Source organism: Rissa tridactyla, chromosome 2, assembly GCF_028500815.1.
Source record: "Rissa tridactyla isolate bRisTri1 chromosome 2, bRisTri1.patW.cur.20221130, whole genome shotgun sequence".
In the NCBI taxonomy this organism is placed as follows: Eukaryota; Metazoa; Chordata; class Aves; order Charadriiformes; family Laridae; genus Rissa; species Rissa tridactyla.
In genome coordinates, this window is record NC_071467.1 from 125,942,427 (window position 1) to 125,964,756 (window position 22,330).

Consider the following 22,330-nt stretch of genomic DNA (forward strand, 5'->3'; position numbering starts at 1 on the left):
TCCCAAATAAACAACCCACCCTTGCTTTTCCCCCCTTGATCCTATTTTTTCCACATCCATCCCAACATGTTATTTCATATACCATTACCTAGGTAATCCTCGCCTTGTACTCCCCAGCAGGTCCTCTGCCCTCCCCTTCCCTCGTGTGTGAGACTCGGCCGTTTCTCACCAAGCTCCTCTTCACCCATCTGTGAAAGCTTTTGTTGGCAACGTTGGCAGCATCACTCTGCCCGCTTGGGGTAGGGCAGGGGTAGGGATTCCCACCCAGACTCCACAGGTGGGTTGGGATCAACATCTCAGATCCTACAGAAATCTTTAAGCATGGGAGAAAAAGCAGACTTTGGGCACTGCCGTGGGAGCAGGAGAGCGGTGGCTGGAGCATCGCCAGAATGGCAAGATGTCAAAGGGGAGCTGGGCTCCAGCACTCAGCAGGCAGACTGTTTTGTCCCTAAAGGTAATGTCCCTAAATGATGTATTCCCATGGGCCAATATTTTGGGCCAGATTTTGAAAAAGCCATCTCGTTGCTGGTGTTATTGCTTCCAAAGGGTAAATGTCCAACAAAGGACCAATCTCTTTGAACTTGGTGTAGGAAGTAGAGTAAATAAGAGGGTGAAGTGAAGGAATAAACTCAGATAGGCAGAGAAAAAGACTTTCCCTTGTAAACTATGAAGGCCTGGCGCCTCGCCCAGACAGACTGCATAAACTAAGGTAAAACTTATATAAAGGTTGCAGGAATGACGGTCCCAGTAGACTTTATTGAGCCTGCTCAAAAAAAATGAGCGCACATGAAGAATTAAGTACAGAATTTGGCGTGAGAAGCTCGTCTTTGTGTCCTAATCCATGCTAGAGGAACGTGGTACAAAATAGCTGACGTCAACAGAAAAAACTCCCTCGGCTTCAGTGGGTCTTACAGCAGACCCTTATCTTTTCTCTTACTATCTTAATGCTGGCAGAATGACCAATACAGATGGATATCCTAATGCTGACAATGACATCTTAAATCTGTCCTGGAGGATCGAACAGAATATTTATTTCTACAGCTGCGTGGGGTTGTCATGAATGGTAGCCCATAACTGTACAAAAAACGTGTAAGGCTGAATAAAACCAAAAGGAAGAAATACATGTAAAATGTAGTAAAAGGATGTATGATTTAAAAAAGAGAACTAAAAGAGAGACACATATTTTGGCTATTGCTGTTGACCACAATAGCTCAGAAATAAAGCCCAGCGTAGTTGTGAATTCCAGCAAACTGATGGATTGTAGTGATGTCAGTTTGTTCAGGAGAGAAGAGATGTCTGTGTTACTAAAGCATTTCCAATGATCCAGTACTGTCAACTTCAAGCACTTGGGAACTGTGAGTCAGGTCATTACTGGCAACTCTGCTTTTTCATTCTGAATTTTTAAGGCTCTTTTTTTTGTTTCATTTTATTGTCTGACTGTGAGCAAGGACAGCATTTTATAATCCACTGTACCCTGGACTATAAAGCTGTAGTTTTTGTGCCTGTTCAGAAAATCCTAAGAGTATACCAGTCTCACTTTTGAGAGATCTACAAAGATGTTTTTTAAAAAAACAAGCAGCTGGTTTTAAAACATACCTCATCCTGTTTCACAAATCTTTTTTTTTCTATAATTTGGTTAGGATACCTCAAAGAAAATTCTGATTTTAAGTCATTATAAATAGCTTGTTATGTAAGATTCTCCAACAACTTCACAGATACTAAAAACTAAGCCCTCTTTAGAAGCTAGTACATTTTGTGCTTCCCTTATAATCAAACTGCTTTGTTGTTCAGACCAAAGTCTCTTTGTTAGTGGATGGCAGAACATGAAAATAATCTGGGAATCCTGTTCTGATGAAGTTTTCCCATAAAAAGCACAGTTCGTTGTGAATAGTTTCCATAGACAATATGAGATGTTCTCTCATTCTGTCAATATCTTCGGGGTTTTTCCAATTAATCTATTTATCTGCTTTGCACAGTAAAGACACTCAGTTTTGATTCCCACAAAAGAACAACTCAGAAACCTCCATGCTGGTTTTTTTTTCGATAGAAATTTCACCGTGAGCTTTTGCAATCTCCACATATTGTATCTTGGCACAAAACACTACCTCTGCTTATGGTTTGCATCATTAAATATCAGATTGGCTGCTCACTGTGTTTATAGGATACAACAAGAAATAGCCTGTTAAATCTGGCTGGTTGGTAAAACTGGTGTTTGTTGAATCATTGTGCTACTGTGTTCCCACATCATACAGAGAACAAAATCCCATAAAACTAATAAGCTGTAAAAGAGAATTAAAGTCAATGGCAAATAATATGCCCCAATGTAATAAATAAATTGAGAATAACTTTTCTGAAGCTTAAAAAAGTCATCCCCAAAACACTGAGAACAGACCAGAAATGCAATCTGTAAGCCTGTTTTGAAGTAAAAAATGCATGCCAAGCATACATAATATTAATAATAGCTATTCTGATGGCTTATCTGTAGATCTTACTGGCATACTGTTGGAGCTGAGATGAGTATTATCATTATCATCTCCACTTTATGGATGAGGAAGCTGGGTTACCGTAAGAATAATTTTTCAACATGGAACATGAGGTAGTGCCGACTCCAATTCCCATTGCAACTCCCAGCTATAATTGTTTTTTCCGTGAGCTTCGTTTGTTTCTCTTCATTACACAGAACTTGTTCTTTCAGCACAAGGTAATTTGGATAACACTGAATGTAGATTAGATCCATATATTAATACTTACGAAACTTACTAATTCTAAAATTTCTCTGATAGATTAGCTCCTTCCCATCACTGGATGGGAAGATGGCTACATCCTTAATTTAGATCGCTGTGTCGCTTTTAACACTTTTAATGTTTTACTGCGCAAGACGCTATGGAAGGCAACAGGAAAAGGATGTCTCAGATGCTTTTTTAGCATGTTTTCAGATAAGCCTGGTGGGAAGTACACAGAATATTACTTGTGGGATCGTGTATTTCCACTGTCCTTTTCAATATCCATGTGATGCTGCTGAGATAAATCACGGGAAGCCTCAGTATCAGCAGCGCAGAGATGACATCCCATTCTGCTTCTCCTGATGGGAGTGGCATAAAAGCTGTCCCTGCGTGTCTGGCTAAAATCAAACTGCATATTAGTTAAACAGAGATGACGCTAAATGGAGGAATGAAATCCACTGAAAAAGGAGCAATTTCCATCTTGTCTTGTGTTTGGGAGTCATTTTGCTTGTGACTTTGCCCTTGGCTCTCTTTGGCTTCTTTGTTGTCTGCATTTTCAGGGCAATTTTTCCTGAGATAAACCGAGAGAGCTCATCGGGTAACTTGGCTTGGGTAATCCTCACATTTGTGCCTTCCATCCCTTACTTGTGCAGTGCATTTGCATAGAGCTTTAGAACAGAAAACTCTCAAATTCTTTGAATCTGTGCAATACGCCGCAGCGCTGGGGGCACACCCCATTTTATCGCTGTCTTGCCCCTGGGGCTCCGTATCGGGTCAGATGCAGTATCTTCCTGTTAACCTTTGAAGTCGTCTGTGCTGGGTGTCTTAAAGCAAAGTTTTCTTTGAATGGTGATCGTCCCTGCTCGCAGCTACGTTTCTCAAGGATCTGTTCTTCACATGGCAGACACACGGGAGCAGAAGACAAAGATTGACTCATTAGGGCTGCGGCTTTGGGGTTTGGTGATGGAGTCCCCAGATCTAACATCCTCAGGAATGAAACGCAGCATCCAGTTTTCCTGTTACACATTCATACAAACAAAATTAGAAACTAGAACAGAAAGAGAGATTAATTGGAAAATTGGAGCAGGAGAGAATTATGTTTTAAAAGAAATGCCTGGCCAATCTTGGTAACTCAGGAGAGCAAAGAAACTCAGATTGATACCCTGGTGTTACCTTGGTCACGTAGCCATCATGAAGCACTCGGGTAGTACGGCATTGAGAGTTTAAAGAACTTAATAAAGGGAGTGGACAAGATTCCGCCATGTAATTTTTGGTGTGCTCTCTGGGGAAAGTGTGTCTGCTCATACTGGGGTTTTGCTTAGGACACTGGGAGGATGCTGCTTCCATACTTACCTAACATTATTGCTTTGATAAGCACACGCCTTAGGTCCCACTGCTTTACCTCTGTTAGGAGTTGAATGCAGGCAATGGTGAAACTGGAAAGATCTGACGGTACCAAGTCAACAACTGGCCAACCAGGGAAAGCAAGAGAGTTTCAGAAGTCCAATTCAGACCTCAAACGAAGGAGGCAATGCAGAACAAGGCTTTACAATTGAATTTTCCCTGCTCGTTCTTTCCCTACCATTCTCCCCAGGGGCTTGGGCTTCTTGTGTGTAGTCTCCAGTGTGGATTTCTGCCTCTGTCCTCCTACGCACAGGCTACCCTCAAAGCTCTTCCAGTAGTTTGGTTTTCTTTATGAGTCTAAGCTTCTAGAATGCCTGCTCAGAGCCTCATCATCTAAAGATGGTTTGTATTAACATGGGATGTACAATATTAAAGCATATTCAGAATACAGCTGATAGGAATATCTTTCTGAGTCTTAATTCAGTTCCATTGCTGTGTCTTTGCCCCCTTCCTCTTTCCTAAGCAAATGTAAAAAAGCTTGCATCTTTCCTCTCTATACAACAGATGTATCCATTATTGAGCCTTTGATGGCTTCTCTTCAACAGGCCACGCTGTCCCTGAAGGCCATCCGTAGGCTCCTTATTAAAAATTTAAGTCACCACTTTGTCTTCTGTTCTCCTTTGCATCGTTCTGCAATCCCTCATCTTCTTCCTCTGCACCTGTAAGCCTTGTCTTGCAGTCCCAAGTGCTGGCAAAGCAAATGCAGAGATGGATGCTTCTAATTAAGTACGGTGCAAAGATGGACAAAGATGGGGCTGGCAAGGTGAGCTCCCCAGGAGGAGGTGTGGAGTTACTGAGATGGGCAAGGAAGGCGTTAGGATGAATGCAGTGGTAGAATTTGGCAGCAACAAAATGCTGCTCCAGGATCTTCTAGCCCTGCACCATGTCTTGGTAGCCCATACCCAAAGGTGCAATGCACAGATGGCATAACAAGCTGAAAAGGTTAATTACGGCTTCCTCACTGGACAGAAAGACTGTCTTTTGGAAGGGTTGCATAGGTTCTTATTAAGGTGTTCTCCGTAAACCCCTGTCATTTTATACACTTTTTTCTGATAGGAGCAAGGAAAAAAAAAATTTAACATTTAGACTAGTCCTGGATTTTAGCATTGTTAATGAATTCTCAGAACAAAGTCTATGTGGGAAGTTCACCTTGCTAAATATGCTGGCTTTCATATGTTTGGTCTCTATTTATTGTTTATTTCACCCATACGTTTAGGTAACTTAGCGAAGATGTGGACTTGGGTTCTTGCTGGAAATTTATTCTCATGTCTCATCAGTACTAGAGTCTTGGCTTCATTTACCACTAAAGGGAAGACTGACCCTACCAATTGGTATTGCTATTCTCTAGAACATAAAGCAAGCACTTTTTAGTGCCATTCTTCAGCATATAAGGGTCTAAATGCAAAAAAAAAAAAAAAGTTAGAATGAATTGCGTTGTCTTTAGGGTTGGTTTTTTCCCCCCGCAGTACAAGATTTATAATCTTTAAAGGTGTTTTAGAAACCTTCAGAAATTATTTTAAGAATTAAAAGGTGATTTCAATGCACAGAACCATAAATACCCTAGTTTATTACGGAAGGCATAAACCCATGCAGTGTTCCTCCATGGTGCCATTTTATGAGAGAGGGTGAACCCCATCTCCCTCCCCTGCCCTCTGTGCAGCCGTGGGCTCCTGACTCTTAACTCTGTGCTGGCCGCGGGGCTCGCCAGCCACCACACGGGGCTGCTTCAACTCACTAACCCAGCCCAAAACTAACCCCGCAAAAATGTGGGTATTTTCTGCAGGGTCAGTGAAGCGAGTCAGGTCTCGCAAGGGGAAGAAGGGGGCTGTGCTACAGAGAATAAAATCTTTTATGTCTATTCTCATTTTTTATGGTGTTTTATATGGAGATACTAAAGTGTGTTGACTGTTAGCCCCACACTTAAAACTCCTGGTGTCCCACATGTTAGATTTTCTCCATTATCTTTGTTTGAAGTTCAGCTGTTCATAAAGCTGTGTTGCATTTCATGGAATTTTAGTGTACGGCAAAGTAAGCATTGCAGTGATAGGCGTTTTCTAGAACTATTGACATAATTATTCCTTTATTAAAACTTACTTCAATAAAGAAAAAAATGCCCAATGTGATCTGTATACAAGGAAGAAAAAATGGCCTCCCATGTTTGCAGTAAACTTTCGTCCGTTAAAAATATTCCATTAGACGTTAAATCACCTAAGGAAAGCAGCTTAACTCTTCTTTGTCTTCAGCAGCTTCAGCAGTTTTTGCAGAGAGCCACCTGTAACTCGAGAGTGGTTCAACAGCTCCCCACTCGTGACCCCATACAGCCATACCAGGAACTAAATAAACCCTACTTACTAGCAATTAAAGTGATTTAATTTAAAACACAATGACAGATGCATAATGGGTTAATTACAAAATAAGTAATTAGCAAATAGGATGGAAAAGGTTAAAAGGTTGTAGACTTTTGTTGTTTGCTTGGGAGAGATAGCAAAATCATCAGTGATTAAACTTTTTCTTTTGATTTCTGGGCCTGATTCTATTATTGTTAGCTGTAAATGAGGCAGCAAACAAGAGGAGAGGTTTATAAAAAAAAAAAAAAGGAAATTACTGCTTTATCGAACATACTGAAAGGCCATTGTTAACAGTGGGGCTATGCGATTTCTTTCCAGTCTGCACCCAAAAGTAGGTTTGCATCTATAACGTTTCTACTTAAGGTTAGGATAGTTGCCTTTTTGGAGTAAAAGTAGTCGTTGTCTCCACTGTCCGCACTGGGGCCACAGTGAGGTCAGGAAAAAGGGTATAAGGAGTGACAGAGGTTAGAGCCCACCTCTTAGGAAACTCTGCCTGCCTTAAAGAATAAATCAGTGAATTATTTAGTTTGGAATATGCCATAATGTGTTAGTTTTCCAAAAAATGAGGTTAAAAAGGAATAGGGCTTTGAATAGGGTAACCTCTGAGCTGTGAAAATCCTCAGCTGAAATCCAGTTTACTTCATGCAGTGCTGGTCATATAGGCAGAGCCATTACAGAGGGTGCAAGCAATTTTCTGTTAAAATAAGCAAAATAAGAGCATCTGCTTCATTTTCACAAGTATTATTCCTTCTGTCCATGACTCCTGTCTGCCCAAAACCATAATCAAATGGGCGTTTAGATCGTTTTAATACAGTCATATTTTATGACCACTAGCTTATTGCCAGGTAACTTGAAACTCTTTATTTATTTATAATAATTATAAATATATTTATGTATCTATAAAACATGTGGTTTGTATTTTGAAATATCAGAGGGGATGTGTACAGAAAGCTTTCTCCAACTTGAGCTTAATTGTTCCTGAAGTCATTGAATTTTTTCTTTTGAAAAACAAGCTTTTGGGTAAACCTCAGAAATAGCAATATGGGCTGCTCCATTTCAAAATATCAATTAAAACCAGGCAGGAATTCTCCTTTTTAAATATAGCTGCCCTCTAACCTAATTACATATCCACCGGTAACCATTAGCATAATTTAACCAAATTTCCCATAACAGTCACATTCTTCCATGCTCTCTTTTGAGCATGGTTATCGCATGCTCACTTCCCTGTCACTTTGCCAAGCCATAGTCAGCTCTCAACTGATACATGTCAGTCCAGCCCCTTAATCGTTTAACTTTACTTGTCTGTCACTCCTTTTCTATTAATTCATGCTTTTGTGTGTCTCTGGTGTGCCTTCATCGTGCCTCCAGGGATATTACCTGCCTTACTGCTTGACGCAAGGCCAGAACCTACACGTCCATAAATGCACTGTCCCCTTCTGCTGCATATCGCGCTGTCAACATCTGTCTGATGCCCGTTGCCCTTGAGCCGCTTCTGCAGTGGCAAATGAATGCTCCAGGACCACCAGTTCAACTTGTAGGAAGGATCTGCACAGATTTTTAGCTAGTCTTTATCCCCCTGCCGTAGATTTTGCTGGCTAGGGATTTAGATTTCAGAATCATAGAATAGAATCATGGAATGATTAGGGTTGGAAGGGACCTTAAAGATCATCTAGTTCGGACCCCCCTGCCCTGGTCAGGGACACCTCCCACTAGACCAGGCTGCTCAAAGCCTCATCCAGCCTGGCCTTGAACACTTCCAGGGATGGGGCATCCACAGCTTCCCTGGGCAACCTGTTCCAGTGCCTCACCACCCTCACAGGAAAGAATTTCTTCATAATACCTAGTCTAAATCTCCCCTCTTTCAGTTTGAAACCGTTACCCCTTGTCCAATTATTACACTCCCCGAGTCCCTCCCCGTCTCCCCTGTAGGCCCCCTTCAGGTACTGGAAGGCCACTATAAGGTCTCCCTGGAGCCTTCTCCTCTCCAGGCTGAACAACGCCAACTCTCTCAGCCTGTCCTCAAAGCAGAGGTGCTCCAGCCCAGAAAACAAATTCTTGTTCTGGTCTGTTACCTTAATTTTGTTGAAAATAAGTCTCTTCAAAAATTTCCCTCAGTTATCATTGAATTTAAGCCATAGATGTCAGGTCTGGAATTTGTGTTGAACATTTCAGAATTCAGTGGTTTTGCAGTTCAGCTATCAGTTTTTAGGACAAATAGATTCAGGTTTGGAAACTCATCAAGTCACACAATATGCAAAAACCGATGAGGCTGAATCCATAGCTGTAACAGCATCTCTTGTTTTTCTTTTCCAAGGGATTCTGCAAAGTTCTGTATATTTACACACTGTAACTCCAGGCGTGCAATCTAGACGATGATTATTCAGTATTTAGAATTTAATTTTTAAACTAAGTGGTGACTCCCAAGCTCTGGTTAAGAAAAACAGAAAGCCTAAAGCTGCATTAATTTTGCTGTTCATATCTGAATCCCTGAATATAGCCCAAACAAATGCCAGTACCAATCTTTAGGGTAATGCTTACCCCTATTCAGAGTGACATTTGTAGTTTAGAACATACTCATTTCTGCTTCGCTGATTTTTTAGGCACAGCGCATATAAGATGCATTGACAAAATTCATTTTTCTTAACAGATTCATCTAGTTACCTCCCCTCCTGACATTTAGAAAACATTCTTTTTCTTAAGTCATTTCATCATGAGGGTGGAAAATCACCAGTTTCAATAAAAGTCGTTGAAATTTAGTATCTTCAGGATTATCTCATGTTAGTCAGTTGTAGAGATTTACTGGGTAATACAAGACAGCCTTCGTCTAATACAAGCTTCGCAGTGAGTAATAAGAGAAATTAGCGTCAAAGATAAACTGTCCCTTGTTGAAATTTCAGGGAGAGATAATGTTTCCTGAGTTGACAGAACAAAACAGACAAACAAGAAAAGTTTTACGTCAAAGCTGTTGTCTGAATGAAACTCACAGAAGCTGGAGAATGGACACATAAGCCACGAAGTGTCTCAAAGGCCCTTCAAAAAACACGGGGAAAATCTCTTAAATACGGGGTCTTTTCTATTATCCCTTTTGCTTTTCTATCATCCTTGGCTCTCCAGGATCCTTGCTGAACTGGATATTTATGCAAGTAGGTAGCAGTCTTTCTGAATTAAGGCCCAAACCTCTAACGATAGAAACATCTCTTAACGCACAGTTACAGATCAGCTCCTCTGTGGCAAATCTGGCTAGCTTGCACTGTCACGCTTCATGTTAAGAAAGTCCCCTGCAGGGAATAAACCACTGCGTATCAAAATAGTGGCTAAGCAGGGCTGCTTCCAGTTCTGTGCTCCTCTCGTGCCCTCCTGTGTACACATGTAGAAGGCCAAAGCGAAGCGCTAGAGAGCTGACGTTGCTGCAAAGGGGATGAAGTAGAGCAAAGAGGAGGCTGCAGCCCACTGCGCTGGCAGAGTTTTAAGCTGAATGTAAGCAGATTTCCTAGCGCCTTTACATTTTAGCGCCAGTTAACAGTTCCGCACCGTGATAATAAGTGATTTGAGATACTCTCTAAGTGAGATAATGTTATTCATTTATGTAAGTACAGAGAGAGATGTATTCAGATTACTGCTGATGCCCCGGTGGTTTAAAGCTAATGTTACAGTCTTCCCCTGTGTACTTTCGATGATACCTATGAGACTGCCTTTCTAGCATGTTCAGGCTACTGGGAAACAGACAGAAATACTAAAACTCTTTTCTTTTTTGTTACGATGAAGTCAATTATTATATTTTCCATTAGCTTCTAAAAGGATACATTTACCCAAATACAGTAAGACATTAAGTTCTGATGAAATCACAAAACCAACTTTCATCTTGTTTTTATCTTGCAATATTACATTTTGTGGTGCTGTGTCTATTTTCCGTAGATACTGTGTTCAACACAACAGCTTTGTCTTTCAGCCTGTCCTGCAAACTGTATGCCGGAACAGAAGTCTCACCAGTGAGGGACTACAGGAGGAATTAGTTCGTCCATCTAAATTAACACTGTTCATCCTGTAGTTCTGCTTATTGAAACACAAGTGCTTTCAATAACCTGTAATGCAGTGAGTTTACTGTTATAATTTATCAGGCTTATTGTCTGAATATAATAATTTCCTAGCTGTAAAATAGCTGCTGATGCCTGCACAGAGCCGAGCACATGACTTATTTTGGTCTGATCCTGACTGATGCAGGGCATCCATAATCTTGACTTGTTAGTGCTTAGCAATTTTTAAAGTATTTAAGAAGCAAGTTAAAATAGGAAATTCTGAGCCTAGAATATAAACCCAGTGCCCTATTCTGAAGAGCACACGTTGAGAGTCTAGTCTCTGTGAGAGGGAAAGAACAGGATTACACAGAACTACTGGACATCCGTATTAGAAAGCTGAGTAGCTCCTTGCCTTTCAACCAAGTGTTTCAGGATAGACAGCAAATGTTTATACAGATAGCGCACTGTAGTTTTGATTTTATGCTTTATTGCACATTTTTGTGTCCTTATGAGTTAAGCTAGACCAGCAGTAAAAAGCACGAGTCAGAGTCCACTTCTGAGCTTGTGCCTACAAGCCAGTTCTGATGGGGGCTTTTCATTAAACCTATCTAGAAAACTAGACAGATTTTTGTATCTCATACGGTGCGCAGTTGTTTTGTATGTTCTATAAGGGAGAGAATGCTGCTTGCTCATTACATAGGTATCGTTCATTGTAAGCCATAGCCATTTTTCACTGAAAATGTATTAGTATAAAATCCTCTGTGTAACTCTGCTCTAAAATACTAATTTTATTTTGCTGTTAAATATTGAAATATTAAATATTGAAACAAATTTAAAAGTTCAGTTAGGCATTAATACAGCCTTGTCATTTTTAGGCTACCTTGTCATTTTTCCTGATGCGGAGTTGCTGCTTTGGTTTTTTCACTCAAGATGAAGTGAAAAGTGAGAGCAACTTTCGCAGAGGGAGGTTCCAGAACAAAATGTTCAGGTGACACATCCATCACCTCCAAGCCAAGGTAGCCCCCAAGAAAAACAGAAGTGCCATAACATGTGCTAGAGCAGAGTGTGTGGGGCTGCCATCCCTGGGGCGTTTTGTCTGACTTGTGCTGGAGGTTTCCCCTGTGCACTATTGCAGAACTGATGTGTTCTGCTACCCTGCTCCGCATCCTCGCCTGCTCCCTGCTGCATCCCAGGACCTGGGCAGGCTCCCGCCTGCTCCCAGCCCTGCCAGCAGTCCTCCCCTCCTCCCAGCACAAGGCTTCTCTCCCTGGAGGCAGCCCCCAGCTCCCGGAGAGCCAGAAACAGGGAGCGTTGTGTAAGAGTGTTGTATAAGGGTACTGGGGATGAGACAGAGGTACTGGGTGCTGCAGGTAGGGTTACAGGAGGGACTTGTTGGGATGAGCCAGGTCACCCCATGGCCCTGCCTCAAACTTTTAAAGGGCAGCCAAGGGACAGTCCAGTGAAGAGCAAGGAGCCGGGTGGCTTGTCAGTGCTTCTGAAAGGCACAAAGTCCTTTTTCCCCCACCCATTCCTGCCTTGAGCAGGGACATGAGGCAGCAGTGCCGGTCCCCCACGCTGCTTGGGGCAACTGACTGCTGAGCGGGAAGAAAAGCCTGGCTCGCCAGGAAACATGCAGCTCACGATATAGACAGGGACCAGGATTCAAACCACAAAATTACCACGCCCCTAGCCTGGAGGAGAGCAGTAGCCACCGCATAAACCCAAACCAAAAAACTAAGGTCAGAAAACATCCTCATCCCCTGAGCAGTGCAACCATTTTCTATACCTATTGGGTAATTTGATGCAGTTGTGTGAAGGAGGAGGCACTTGGTGAGAGTGGGAGAACGCTTAACCACATTGAATAATGTTAATTGGTTAATCGCCTTCCATTATGGGAATAGAAAGTAAGTGCAGTAATTGGCAATATGGCTTGACAGTGTTTATAGAGTGGAGACCAAAGCCTGAGAATTCATGCCAAATACAACCTTTTCAGGCCTGAGCAGTTGAAGATTGCAAAGATGTCTTTTTTGATTTGGGGCAAAATAGGGATATTCTTTTCCTGATGCAGGTCTGTAGGCCTGAAACACAACTCAGTATCAGAACAGAATGAGCATTTTGCTACTTTTGTTTGAGGTATCCAGTATGAATTTGAGGACTACCTTGTGAAAAAAAAAAAAATAAAAAAGAAAGAGTAGTGTTGAACTTGAGTGATGGAGAAAGAGCACACTGCCCAGTCTGCAGCCTCGGCTCTCCAGTGGGGAGATCATGTGGGATGCAGAGATAGCAACCTCTGAAGTTAGTGCTGCGTGCTCAGGGCTTGTGACTCAGAGCCATGAGACCCCAGCTAGCTCTTTGTGGGCAAAGGAGCGCTCAACACACAAAAGATAATCTAATGAAGCCTGTTCCCTGTGATGTTAGCAAAGCTTAACCATAAAAATTGTGTCGCTTTTGGCAAGAAAGAAACTTATTCTGCAATGTCGGTGAAGGCTCCCAGACATTATTGGCCTGATGTGGTGGAGCCTTGCCTGTGACTCATCCGCCTCCTTTCCATTTGTGCCTGTTCACGTACTTTTTAGTTGTAGACACTGAAAAAGAATCAGATTCCAGCATCTTCTGCATCTATGCCTTGGAGAGAAAGCTGCTTACTCTTCTTGTCCATGTAAAGTAGCAACAGTGTTGGGCGTGTAGAAGACAGTCAAGGTTTTGGGTGCCAGAATGGATAAATGGTTCTGTACTTCCACAACATTTCCATCCATGTGCCACATTCCTTAGCAGGAAAAACAGGAAATTACTTCTGGCATATAGAGTGCAGGATAAAAACATTCTTTAGAAGACATTTCTGATACATTTGGAAAGATTATTAAAATCACCACCAGGTGCAAAGCAGGTATTACAGATGGGCTCATTTACGATGTATGTTTTGGCAGCTGCGAAATCAACCTAGTGGAGATGCCGGATGGGCGAGATGCTGTACATTGACACAGCAACACCAAGACCTGCTCCGAGAAACGTTTTTTCTCTAGGTGGGTACGAGGAAAAAAGGAGGATGCACACACACTCTCCATTTTAAACTGTGGGACACAGGAAGATTGTGCCAAAGCCAGATATGTTAGCGTAACGCTGTAAACAAAAGGCTATCTTTTCCTACAGTCATTTCATAATTATTTTTTTTACACAAGTAGCAGCTGCCTTCATGCCAAGTCCTGGTCTCATCAGGGAAAATGGCAAAACTCCCAGGATAGCTAGAATTTTTCTCTTTATACAGAATTCATTGAAGAACTTTGTATTTCTCCTTTCCCCTCCCCTCCTTTTTAATAGATTGGCGCAAAAACAATAATTTTGGGATTAGTAACTAATTATTTACAGGAGGGGCAGAATTTTTATTTAAATCACTCAATTGTTTACTTCAAGAGCACTTGTGTGTCACTGAGTCACCAAACCACAATTAAATTCTGGGAAATGGCTTATTGTTGAGGTTCACGGGGTCCCATGACATGGTGGGATGGGTCAGAGTCTGATTTTAATTGGAGGCCTGATCGGAGTTTGTATCCTCTTTAATCTTTTGATTGACAGACTGTGAAGGATTTTTGAAGGCCCACAAGACGTCGGTAGCAAAAGAAAGCTCTTGTATCATCACCTCTGGTTGTGGTGTTTGTGCATGGCAAATATGAAGTGGAGTATTTGCTTTTCCTTAAGAGTTTAAGGAGATACTTAAAGGTTGAGGGGGGTGATTCTGGCCCTCTACTGCACGCTGGGGAGACCCTACCTGGCGTACTGCATCCAGCTCTGGAGCCCCTAGCATAAGAAGGACATGGACCTGTTGGAGCAGGTCCAGAGGAGGACCACAAAGATGGTCAGAGGGCTGAAGCACCTCTCCTGTGAGGACAGGCTGAGAGAGTTGGGGTTGTTCAGCCTGGAGAAGAGAAGGCTCCGGGGAAACCTTATACTGGCCTACCAGTACCTGAAGGGGGCTACAGGAAAGATGGGGAGGGACTGTTTATCAGGGAGTGTAGTGATAGGATGGGAGGTAAGGGTTTTAAGCTGGGAGAGGGTAGATGTATATTAGATACTAGGAGGAAATTCTTTCCTGTGAGGGTGGAGAGGCACTGGAACAGGCTGCCTAGAGAAGCTGTGGATGCCCCATCCCTGGAAGTGTCCAAGGCCAGGCTGGATGGGGCTTTGAGCAGCCTGGTCTAGTGGGAGGTGTCCCTGCCCGTGGCAGGGGACTGGAACTAGTTATCTTTAAGGTTCCTTCCAACCTGAACCATTCTATGGTTCTATGACAGCGTCTCTTCCGAGAAGAGCCCAGAGAGAGTGATTTTCTTGGAAGAAGAGACAAGGAGATAAAAACACATTGTAACATACATGCCGGCGGATATTTTACCCGTTCCCGCTGTAAAACCTCTAGCAGGTTTGACTTTGCGGCGCCGTCACAAGCGCAGTGGGGTCCGGGGGGGACCCGGCGCTTCGGGCTCCGCCGCTCCCCTCCGGGCTGCTGCCGGGCGGCCGCCAGGGGGCGCCCTCACACCGCGCCGCGTCGCGTCGCGGGCGGGGGGGGCGCGGGGGCGTCCGTGAGGAAAACGTTCGGGGAAGGCGGGGGGGCCGCGGCTCTTCCCTGTGCCTCGCCGGCGGGCAGCCGGCCTTTCCCGGGTACCGGGGAAGGCGCCGGTCTCTACCCCGGTCTCGAGTAGCGGGACGCGAAGTGGCGCCTGGGGCGAGGGGCCGGGGCGGTGCGGGGCCCGCAGGGCACGGCGGGGGCGTCCCGCCGCCATCTTGTGGAGGCCTTGAAGCGGGGGCTGCGAAGCCTCAGGTGTCAGAGTTGACGGGAGGGTTTTCGGCCCCCGCCGGCGTAGCGGAGGGGGGGATCGAAGAGCTTAGGTGAAACTGCGAGGCTGCGTCCCAGATACATTAATTACACGGTACATGCGATTGCTGCAGTTCTTTCTCATTCTGGTGTGGTTGTCTGTGCCTAAATAGAGCAGATGCGCTTGATGTCCTTTCAGCCTGGCGTTGGTGGAGGGTGTTTATTTCAAGGGCAAGGAAGGGGAACGCTCCCCATGTGAGGAGACGGCGGCTGTGGAGAAATACAGGCTGGGCTCTGGTGCTGGGTGGATGGGGAGAAACAGAAAGCAAAAGATTGTTAACAAAATAAAGACCAAAGGGCAGTTTCGTAACATAAAATGTCGATCAGGACAGTCTGGGAGAGGTTCTGCTTCCCTCATAAAATATCACTTGCATGCTGACATTACAAGATATTTGTTTCCTGATGATCGAGAGAGTGTGACTCTGGTCCTGGGCTAGTTTTCCACTGGCATTAGTGGGGTCAGTTGTAGGCCTGGGATTTCTTATTCAAAAATTCTAATGAGATCTTGTCTCTATTCTGGAGTAATGCCTTTAGGATTGTCTCCACTCGGATTGGATTGTTGATGCTTAAACTAGGGATCGAGCTGGGATCATCCAGCTCGGCACCATGTTTCGGGTCGGGATGGCTGAACAAGGGCATGCTGCCTGTGATACCTCTGTTTGAAAACTGTTGTAGCTAGTATAAATACAGATACTGCTGGAGGATGATGCCATAACTGCTATTTGTGACTTTTTCTCCTGACACAAAATTAGGTTGCAGGGCTTCAGTCTTTGCTACCAAACAGAAAAGGAGTATAGTTAATATGTTGATGTGTATGTGTGGACATAAGAGTGGGAGAGGTAATCTAAATATTAAAACCACAACTTCAGGATGCCAAATCCAGTTCCTCACAGCTGCAGTTATTTCCTTAATAAAACAGAGGAGGCCATTGTTCAAAAGTTAAGTAATAAGTACATATGAATCAGTTTTCTACAAAGTGAGTAAAATTACTATTTACATCTCAAAACTTTGTATAAATTTATGGACTTCTGAGTTTCAGATGATTGAAGAAGAATCAGTGTAACTCTAGACAGAGAATTTCTAATTCCTTTGAATCCTCTATTCTTACTGAACCTAAGAGTAATGGTCATGTATCATTAGAAACTGGAAAGTAAAAAATAATTAGCTCCTAAAGTTACATATTAGACCTAAAGGAACTTCTCTTCTACAAAAAATTAAGGGAAAGCGTTCCCTGAAGTGGGCAGAAGCGTGTTTTTTTCTGCATCAGTAGCCACCAGCTTTTTGACCTTGCTTCCAAATCCCTGTTACCCACAGCTCCTCCAGTCCACCAGGTTTTGGACCCGACTTCCATTCATTGACTCATGTGGTTAAGCAAGGTGCATTGAATTTAATGTGTTAAGTCATCAAACATGTATCATGGCATTCAAAATCCAAAATGTTCCATCCTGTTTAACTGTTAATGAAATTCTGCAGATTTGCATTTATGGACATATCACATGGGATTTTTTCCTTTTTTTTGGCAGGTGACATTGGTGACGGAAGAAGAACGAGAATGATTACATATCCATAACTCCCAGCAGTATGTCAGGTAATCATATTTCATAAGACCATCTATGTAATATTCCTTGCTTTGCTGTAATGATTGTTATTAAATGTTCACTGCAAAATACTGCTTTAACAAGTTCTGAATGCGTTGGGTGCTGGGAATTGAAATCTTTCCTCTACCCAGAACATAGAGGTGTGGGACACATAGTAATCTTCCCCAGTGTTTTTCCACCAACTCTCATCCTCCTTGGTTTTCCTTCAGAAACAAAGTTGTATTGTGTTCTAAATGCATATTCCAACTTCCGCATTTCTGCTGAAACTGCCAGTACAGTGACAGTTTCTGCTGAGTACGTTAGCCTAAGTTATTTTGTAACGTGGACGTATCCCCTGTGGTTCAAAGTGAGACAGTCAAATTCATTTTACATAGATTACCGAGTACTCTTCAGGTAATAATTGACTAGGTCTGCAGGTGGGCTTAAGATCCAGAGTTGAAATGGCCATTAACCATTTTAAGTCTGCTTAACCATCTTATCCCTGCCAGTTGCAGAGCATTTGAAGGCTATACATAAATTAGCTGTGTCAAAACCCCCACATATTCTAATCCCAGAACAGGGTGTCTAAAAAGATGTGCTTATTATGTGAAGATGATACAGAAAGCTGGAGAGTTCCAGACTTCCAGAATTTGTTTTAGTATTCATCAAATTACTTAAAGGAAAGCGTTCTGCTGATAGTGTTTTTCAGTGCATATTTCAAGAACCAAATGCCATAAATGGGACCTTTTAAAAGCCTGTTTGTAAAATTCAGCATGTGCTACATAGGGGAAATCATAACAAACAAGACTGAATTCCTGGTATGCTCAAGGGACAGTTTATTTTTACTGGCTGGGCAGATCAAATATTCTTTCCTTTCCCCTGGAAGACTCCCATCCTTTTGTATTGACTAGCAAAGGGTAACAGCTGCATTCACCAGCAAAGCTGGTCTTTTAAGTTTAGGGTCCTCGATATGAGGGACTCTCGGGGGGAGAAACAGAGTATTATTTAAATGCATGCTTTCATAGTAAGATGTATTATTTGATAGTATGCAAAGATGTGTCATTTGACTTCTGTTTCTGTGGTTTCTTTGCTGTCTGTTGAAGCGGAGTTTAGGCATAGATGAATATAAGATGGAGGCAGAGGGCATCGAGGCTTCTCATGGGATAAAGTGGAATACCTGACCCTTGGTTGCTGTGTCAGCTTCTGGATTAGCATCACTGCCACATGAGGATCGGGAAGGAGTTATTATCCTTAGGCTACATTGGCAGGGCCCACTAGAGTGTTCTTGCATTCTTCTGTAGGCGTTCTAGGCATGATAATTACATTTAGAAGTACTTGTTTTGGAAGAATTTAAAGTATTGACATGTAACTCAGTCTTTCCAGCTCTCTGATGTGCTCTCTCCTGTCTCATGTTAAACATGGGGTTTTGACCTTTTACTACAGGGCTTGATTTTGCTGTGGTTTTGGAGGGACCAATTGGTAGCTTGTGCTATGTGATGGCAAGAGATGGGGAAGGAAATGCAGTGTACCCCCTGTATCCTCACCTTATCTTTTCAGGGTGTAGCTTCCTATGAAGGGGAGTTTGATGGAGAATTCCCACTAGCACTCTAACCAGACCGGTTTCCCTGGACTTCCCCCTGCCAGGGCAGTTCTATTAAGCTCAGTGAAACACAAAGCCTAATTGGAAGGACCTACATTTTCTGCATTTCTTTTGAAAGGAGTGGGCAGAACAAGTATGTGCAAAGAAAATAATCGCCAGGTGAAAAATAAGGTTCGTTGCAGATGACTGTTGGTACAGCTGTAGATGACCAGCATTTTTCATTATGAGCAGTTTATATTTTCTGTTTCTCATTATAGGAATTAAATTCCCTACATGAGTGTGAATGTGAAAAGAAGCATGGATGAAATAAAAATCTTTCAAACTCTATAAAAACTGCATAAATACCACCATCCAGAGCCAGACAAGGCTCCTTTCCTAATGAATGAAAATGAAAGCTTAGATTCTGTTACCAAGTCACTGGAATATGAGAGCAGAATCTAATCCAAACCCAAGCCAGTTGCCTAAAATAATAGACTGTATTACTCTGATTTTTTGACAGATAATTTCTCTGCCCATTTTTACTGCAGTAAGAATTTTCCTCTTGCAGGCACTGCCCAAAAGCCCCCAGTTCTTGGTGCAATCTAGAGAAGTCTTTCTGACAGAAGATTGCAGAATTTGGTCTTTGGCAGTAAAGCTAAGCTTTACTACATTTTGTAGTTACCATAGGAAAAATATTTTTAATATTTTGACAGCTTTAAAAACACATACTGGTGTGATTATTTTATGACACACATCTGTAATTGTGTGTGTGTGGATAGATAGATAGATAGGTACATAGCTTTTAATAAAGAGAAAGTTAGTTTTCCAAAATTATTTGGGGAACTTCAAAGTTATGGGTAACATGGAAGGATTTCCGAAGCGTAGTAGCCCTTGTGTAAAAGTGAATAAAATGAAAAATAAAAAGCAAAATGAAAGCATGCAAAAAGATAAACTGAAAGTCAAATGTTGAGATAATAAAGTCCAAACTACTCTTCCTTTTTCTTAGAATACAGTCAAAATAGAGTTCACTCAGCAGTACAGATGGAGTTAATGAACACCTAATATTGGGTACATAATGACATTAGAAGCTGACAAGTGAAAAGCTGGACCTACAGATTTTGTAAACACTCTGCTTGTCAGTATACTTTTGCAACTATGCCAGCTCTAAGTGTCAAAACTTGCCTGACAAGTTTTATGAACACATAACTCAGATGATGACCAAACAATGAGATAAAGGGATGCTTCTGGAGGGGGAGAGCTGGACATAATACGTCTTGCAGTCGACTATTAAGTCTGAGACAGACACATTCTGTTCTCATAAACTGAAGCTCGGTACATCCCTAAAATAAATAGTTTTCAGATGAGTGATCACAAAGATAAGAGTAACAAAGCAAATCTGAAAGTTTAGTTTTCCTGTTTTGGAACTGATTTTTTTTTTAAATGTTCGTTGTCTTTTATGATGAATGCTGCAGCAGATCTAATGTTTTTAAAGAACAGCATCAAAAATGCATTTAGGGAATGTAAGTAAAGTATGTTTGGGGTTTTTTTAAATAGAAATAAGTGGAAAATGACTGATTCGATGCTCCTCCCATAGTTCAACAGCAGCTTTACAGTTGGCACCAGCAATTATTGTCCACACAGTAATACCTGGGGAGAAAAAATGTAAGAATTTTTAAAACTAGTACTATCTTAGCAATAGCTTTAAGTCTTTCTGCCATATATTTGCACAATAGAATAGAAAAATTAACAAGTTGGAAAGTAATATTTTCTCATTGAGAAGATAGTATTTTCAAATAAACACGTATGTAACATAGTTCATCATAAAAAAATTCTTGCTGTTTAAATACTCTTGTGAATCTTCTGGCTTTAGCATCACTATTGACTGGCAATATAGTCATTATTCATTGGCAATAATCTGTCACTGAAAGCTTCCTTCTGCACATTTTTTCCCAAAATGCAGGACAAGCCTCAGACAGATCTTCGTCTTACTTCATTTACAGGAGTGAGAACTGAAGAAAGAATTCAAGAATGTGTTCTAAAAACCATAAAATAGTATTTGTAGAATAAAGTAAATCTCATTAATTTCACCTTCATGTCAAATGAAGATAGAATATAAAGAATGTAATAGCGGTGTCAGTGAAGTCTGCAGCAGTTCTTTCACTGACTTTAGTAAGGCCAGGATTTTACTCTGCTTTTATTTGGAGTTTCATAATCGACTCCGATATTGTGCTTCTTGTCTCAAATATTCACATTGTTCTATGTGGTAATGACTGTAAAGTTAGATCAAGATAGGAATTGCACTAAAATTAAGTGCTTACATTAGGGAATATAATTTAAATGTCATAAATGCATATTTTCAGTAAGTAGAATTTAATATGCAGCATTTCTTGTAACAGGTCACTCATTTGGAGAAGAAAATTAATCAGCTTTTGTGCAACAAATCCATTTGAAAACCAGTGTCTCCAGGGGTGTTGCATGTAGTTTCCAAGAACTGGGAAAAGGAATAGGATAGGAAAGGTACCACCTTTTCTTCATGAGTCTTTTCACTGTAATCCTCATTAACCTGTAAACTTGTCATTAATTCAGATGGAGAATAGTTTATTGTGTAACATGAGTTGAGAAGTTATTTCTCCTGAATTTCTATAATGATTTTCCTGGGATGTGATTTAATTAGACATACATCACTGTCTGACACTTCTTGTCCGCCAGACCATGATAAAATCCGACTAACTCCAGTGTATTATTTCTTTTAAGTAATGGACTTTTTAGAAGGACAGTAAATACTTTAATATAAGGTTTTGTTATGCCAGGATTCAGCAGCTTTGTAATGAGCTTTTGGGGATTTTCAAAAGGTTAACAAGATTTATATTGTGGGATGTTTTTGCATGAAGCTATGAATCACTCCATGATGGCTCTTATTACTTAGAAGTGTATTTTTGAATATGCAGTTAAAAATATCACACTTGTTAAGTTCTAGGTTACAGACATTCTGGTTTAATTTTAACTTTTTTGTTTTAAACTTTAATGTTTTTAAAAGTGCTTTCAAAAAGAGCTATATAAATACAAAAGTCTCAAAAGGCAAGTAGTCTGTGTAAAATTTTGTAATGTTTCATTTTTTTATGCAATTATCTAATAATATGTTGAGGTTTTTCTTTCCCATCATGGGGGGAAAAAAAAGGCTTTCTAAAGAGTGTTTTTCTTTGGGAGAAACATGAAGATCTTATGTGTTTCTAAAGGTGTTTAAGTTTGGTATTTACAACTCATGGATACCTTCTATATTTTCCGCATAAGACACACATATTTTTCAAAAAATTTGGATCTGTTTAGATTTCACAAAGAATAGAGAAACCAAGCATGTATTTTTTTTAGCTTTGCAACATCTGCTAGCCATTTTCTTAAGTGCGTTTCATTATGTTAGTGATGATATTTTTTCCTTTTCTATTTTTTTTTCAATAATCCATCAGTATACTTAGTCCCTTTCTGTAGTCACTTTAAACCAGAGGCACTTCTTTTTGTTCAGTCATCCTTCTGATAGGAGCAGACTGCTGCGTTTGAAATTTTGAGTATCATTCTTACACTGTGTAATGCTGTGTTTCACTGCTGCCATCAGTTAGGAGTACATAGTGTTATCAATATAAAACATACTTGTTCATAACCTTTTAAAATAGTTCATTTAAAAGACACCAAAGGTCCCTGTGTTTTTTCTAAGTCTTCTCCACTAGCCTATAAAACAAAACACAACACTTTGCTGTGCTTGCCATGGGAGTTGCAGCCTGCCATTTTGTGGTCTTCACAAGCCTGACCACAGGCTGCTGCTCA

The 22,330-nt window shown here is 41.4% G+C and overlaps 1 protein-coding gene across 11 annotated transcripts in view; it reads left to right on the forward strand.

The window, feature by feature from the left end:
- THRB (thyroid hormone receptor beta) overlaps positions 1–22,330 on the forward strand; it is a 177,180-nt gene that overhangs the window by 107,869 nt on the left and 46,981 nt on the right. For all 11 annotated transcript variants that reach the window (XM_054190827.1, XM_054190830.1, XM_054190835.1 and 8 more), the window contains one exon: positions 16,879–16,943. In XM_054190827.1, the coding sequence (XP_054046802.1) occupies positions 16,937–16,943 (7 nt within the window). In that variant the 5' untranslated portion in view covers positions 16,879–16,936. The remainder of the gene's footprint in view (positions 1–16,878; positions 16,944–22,330) is intronic.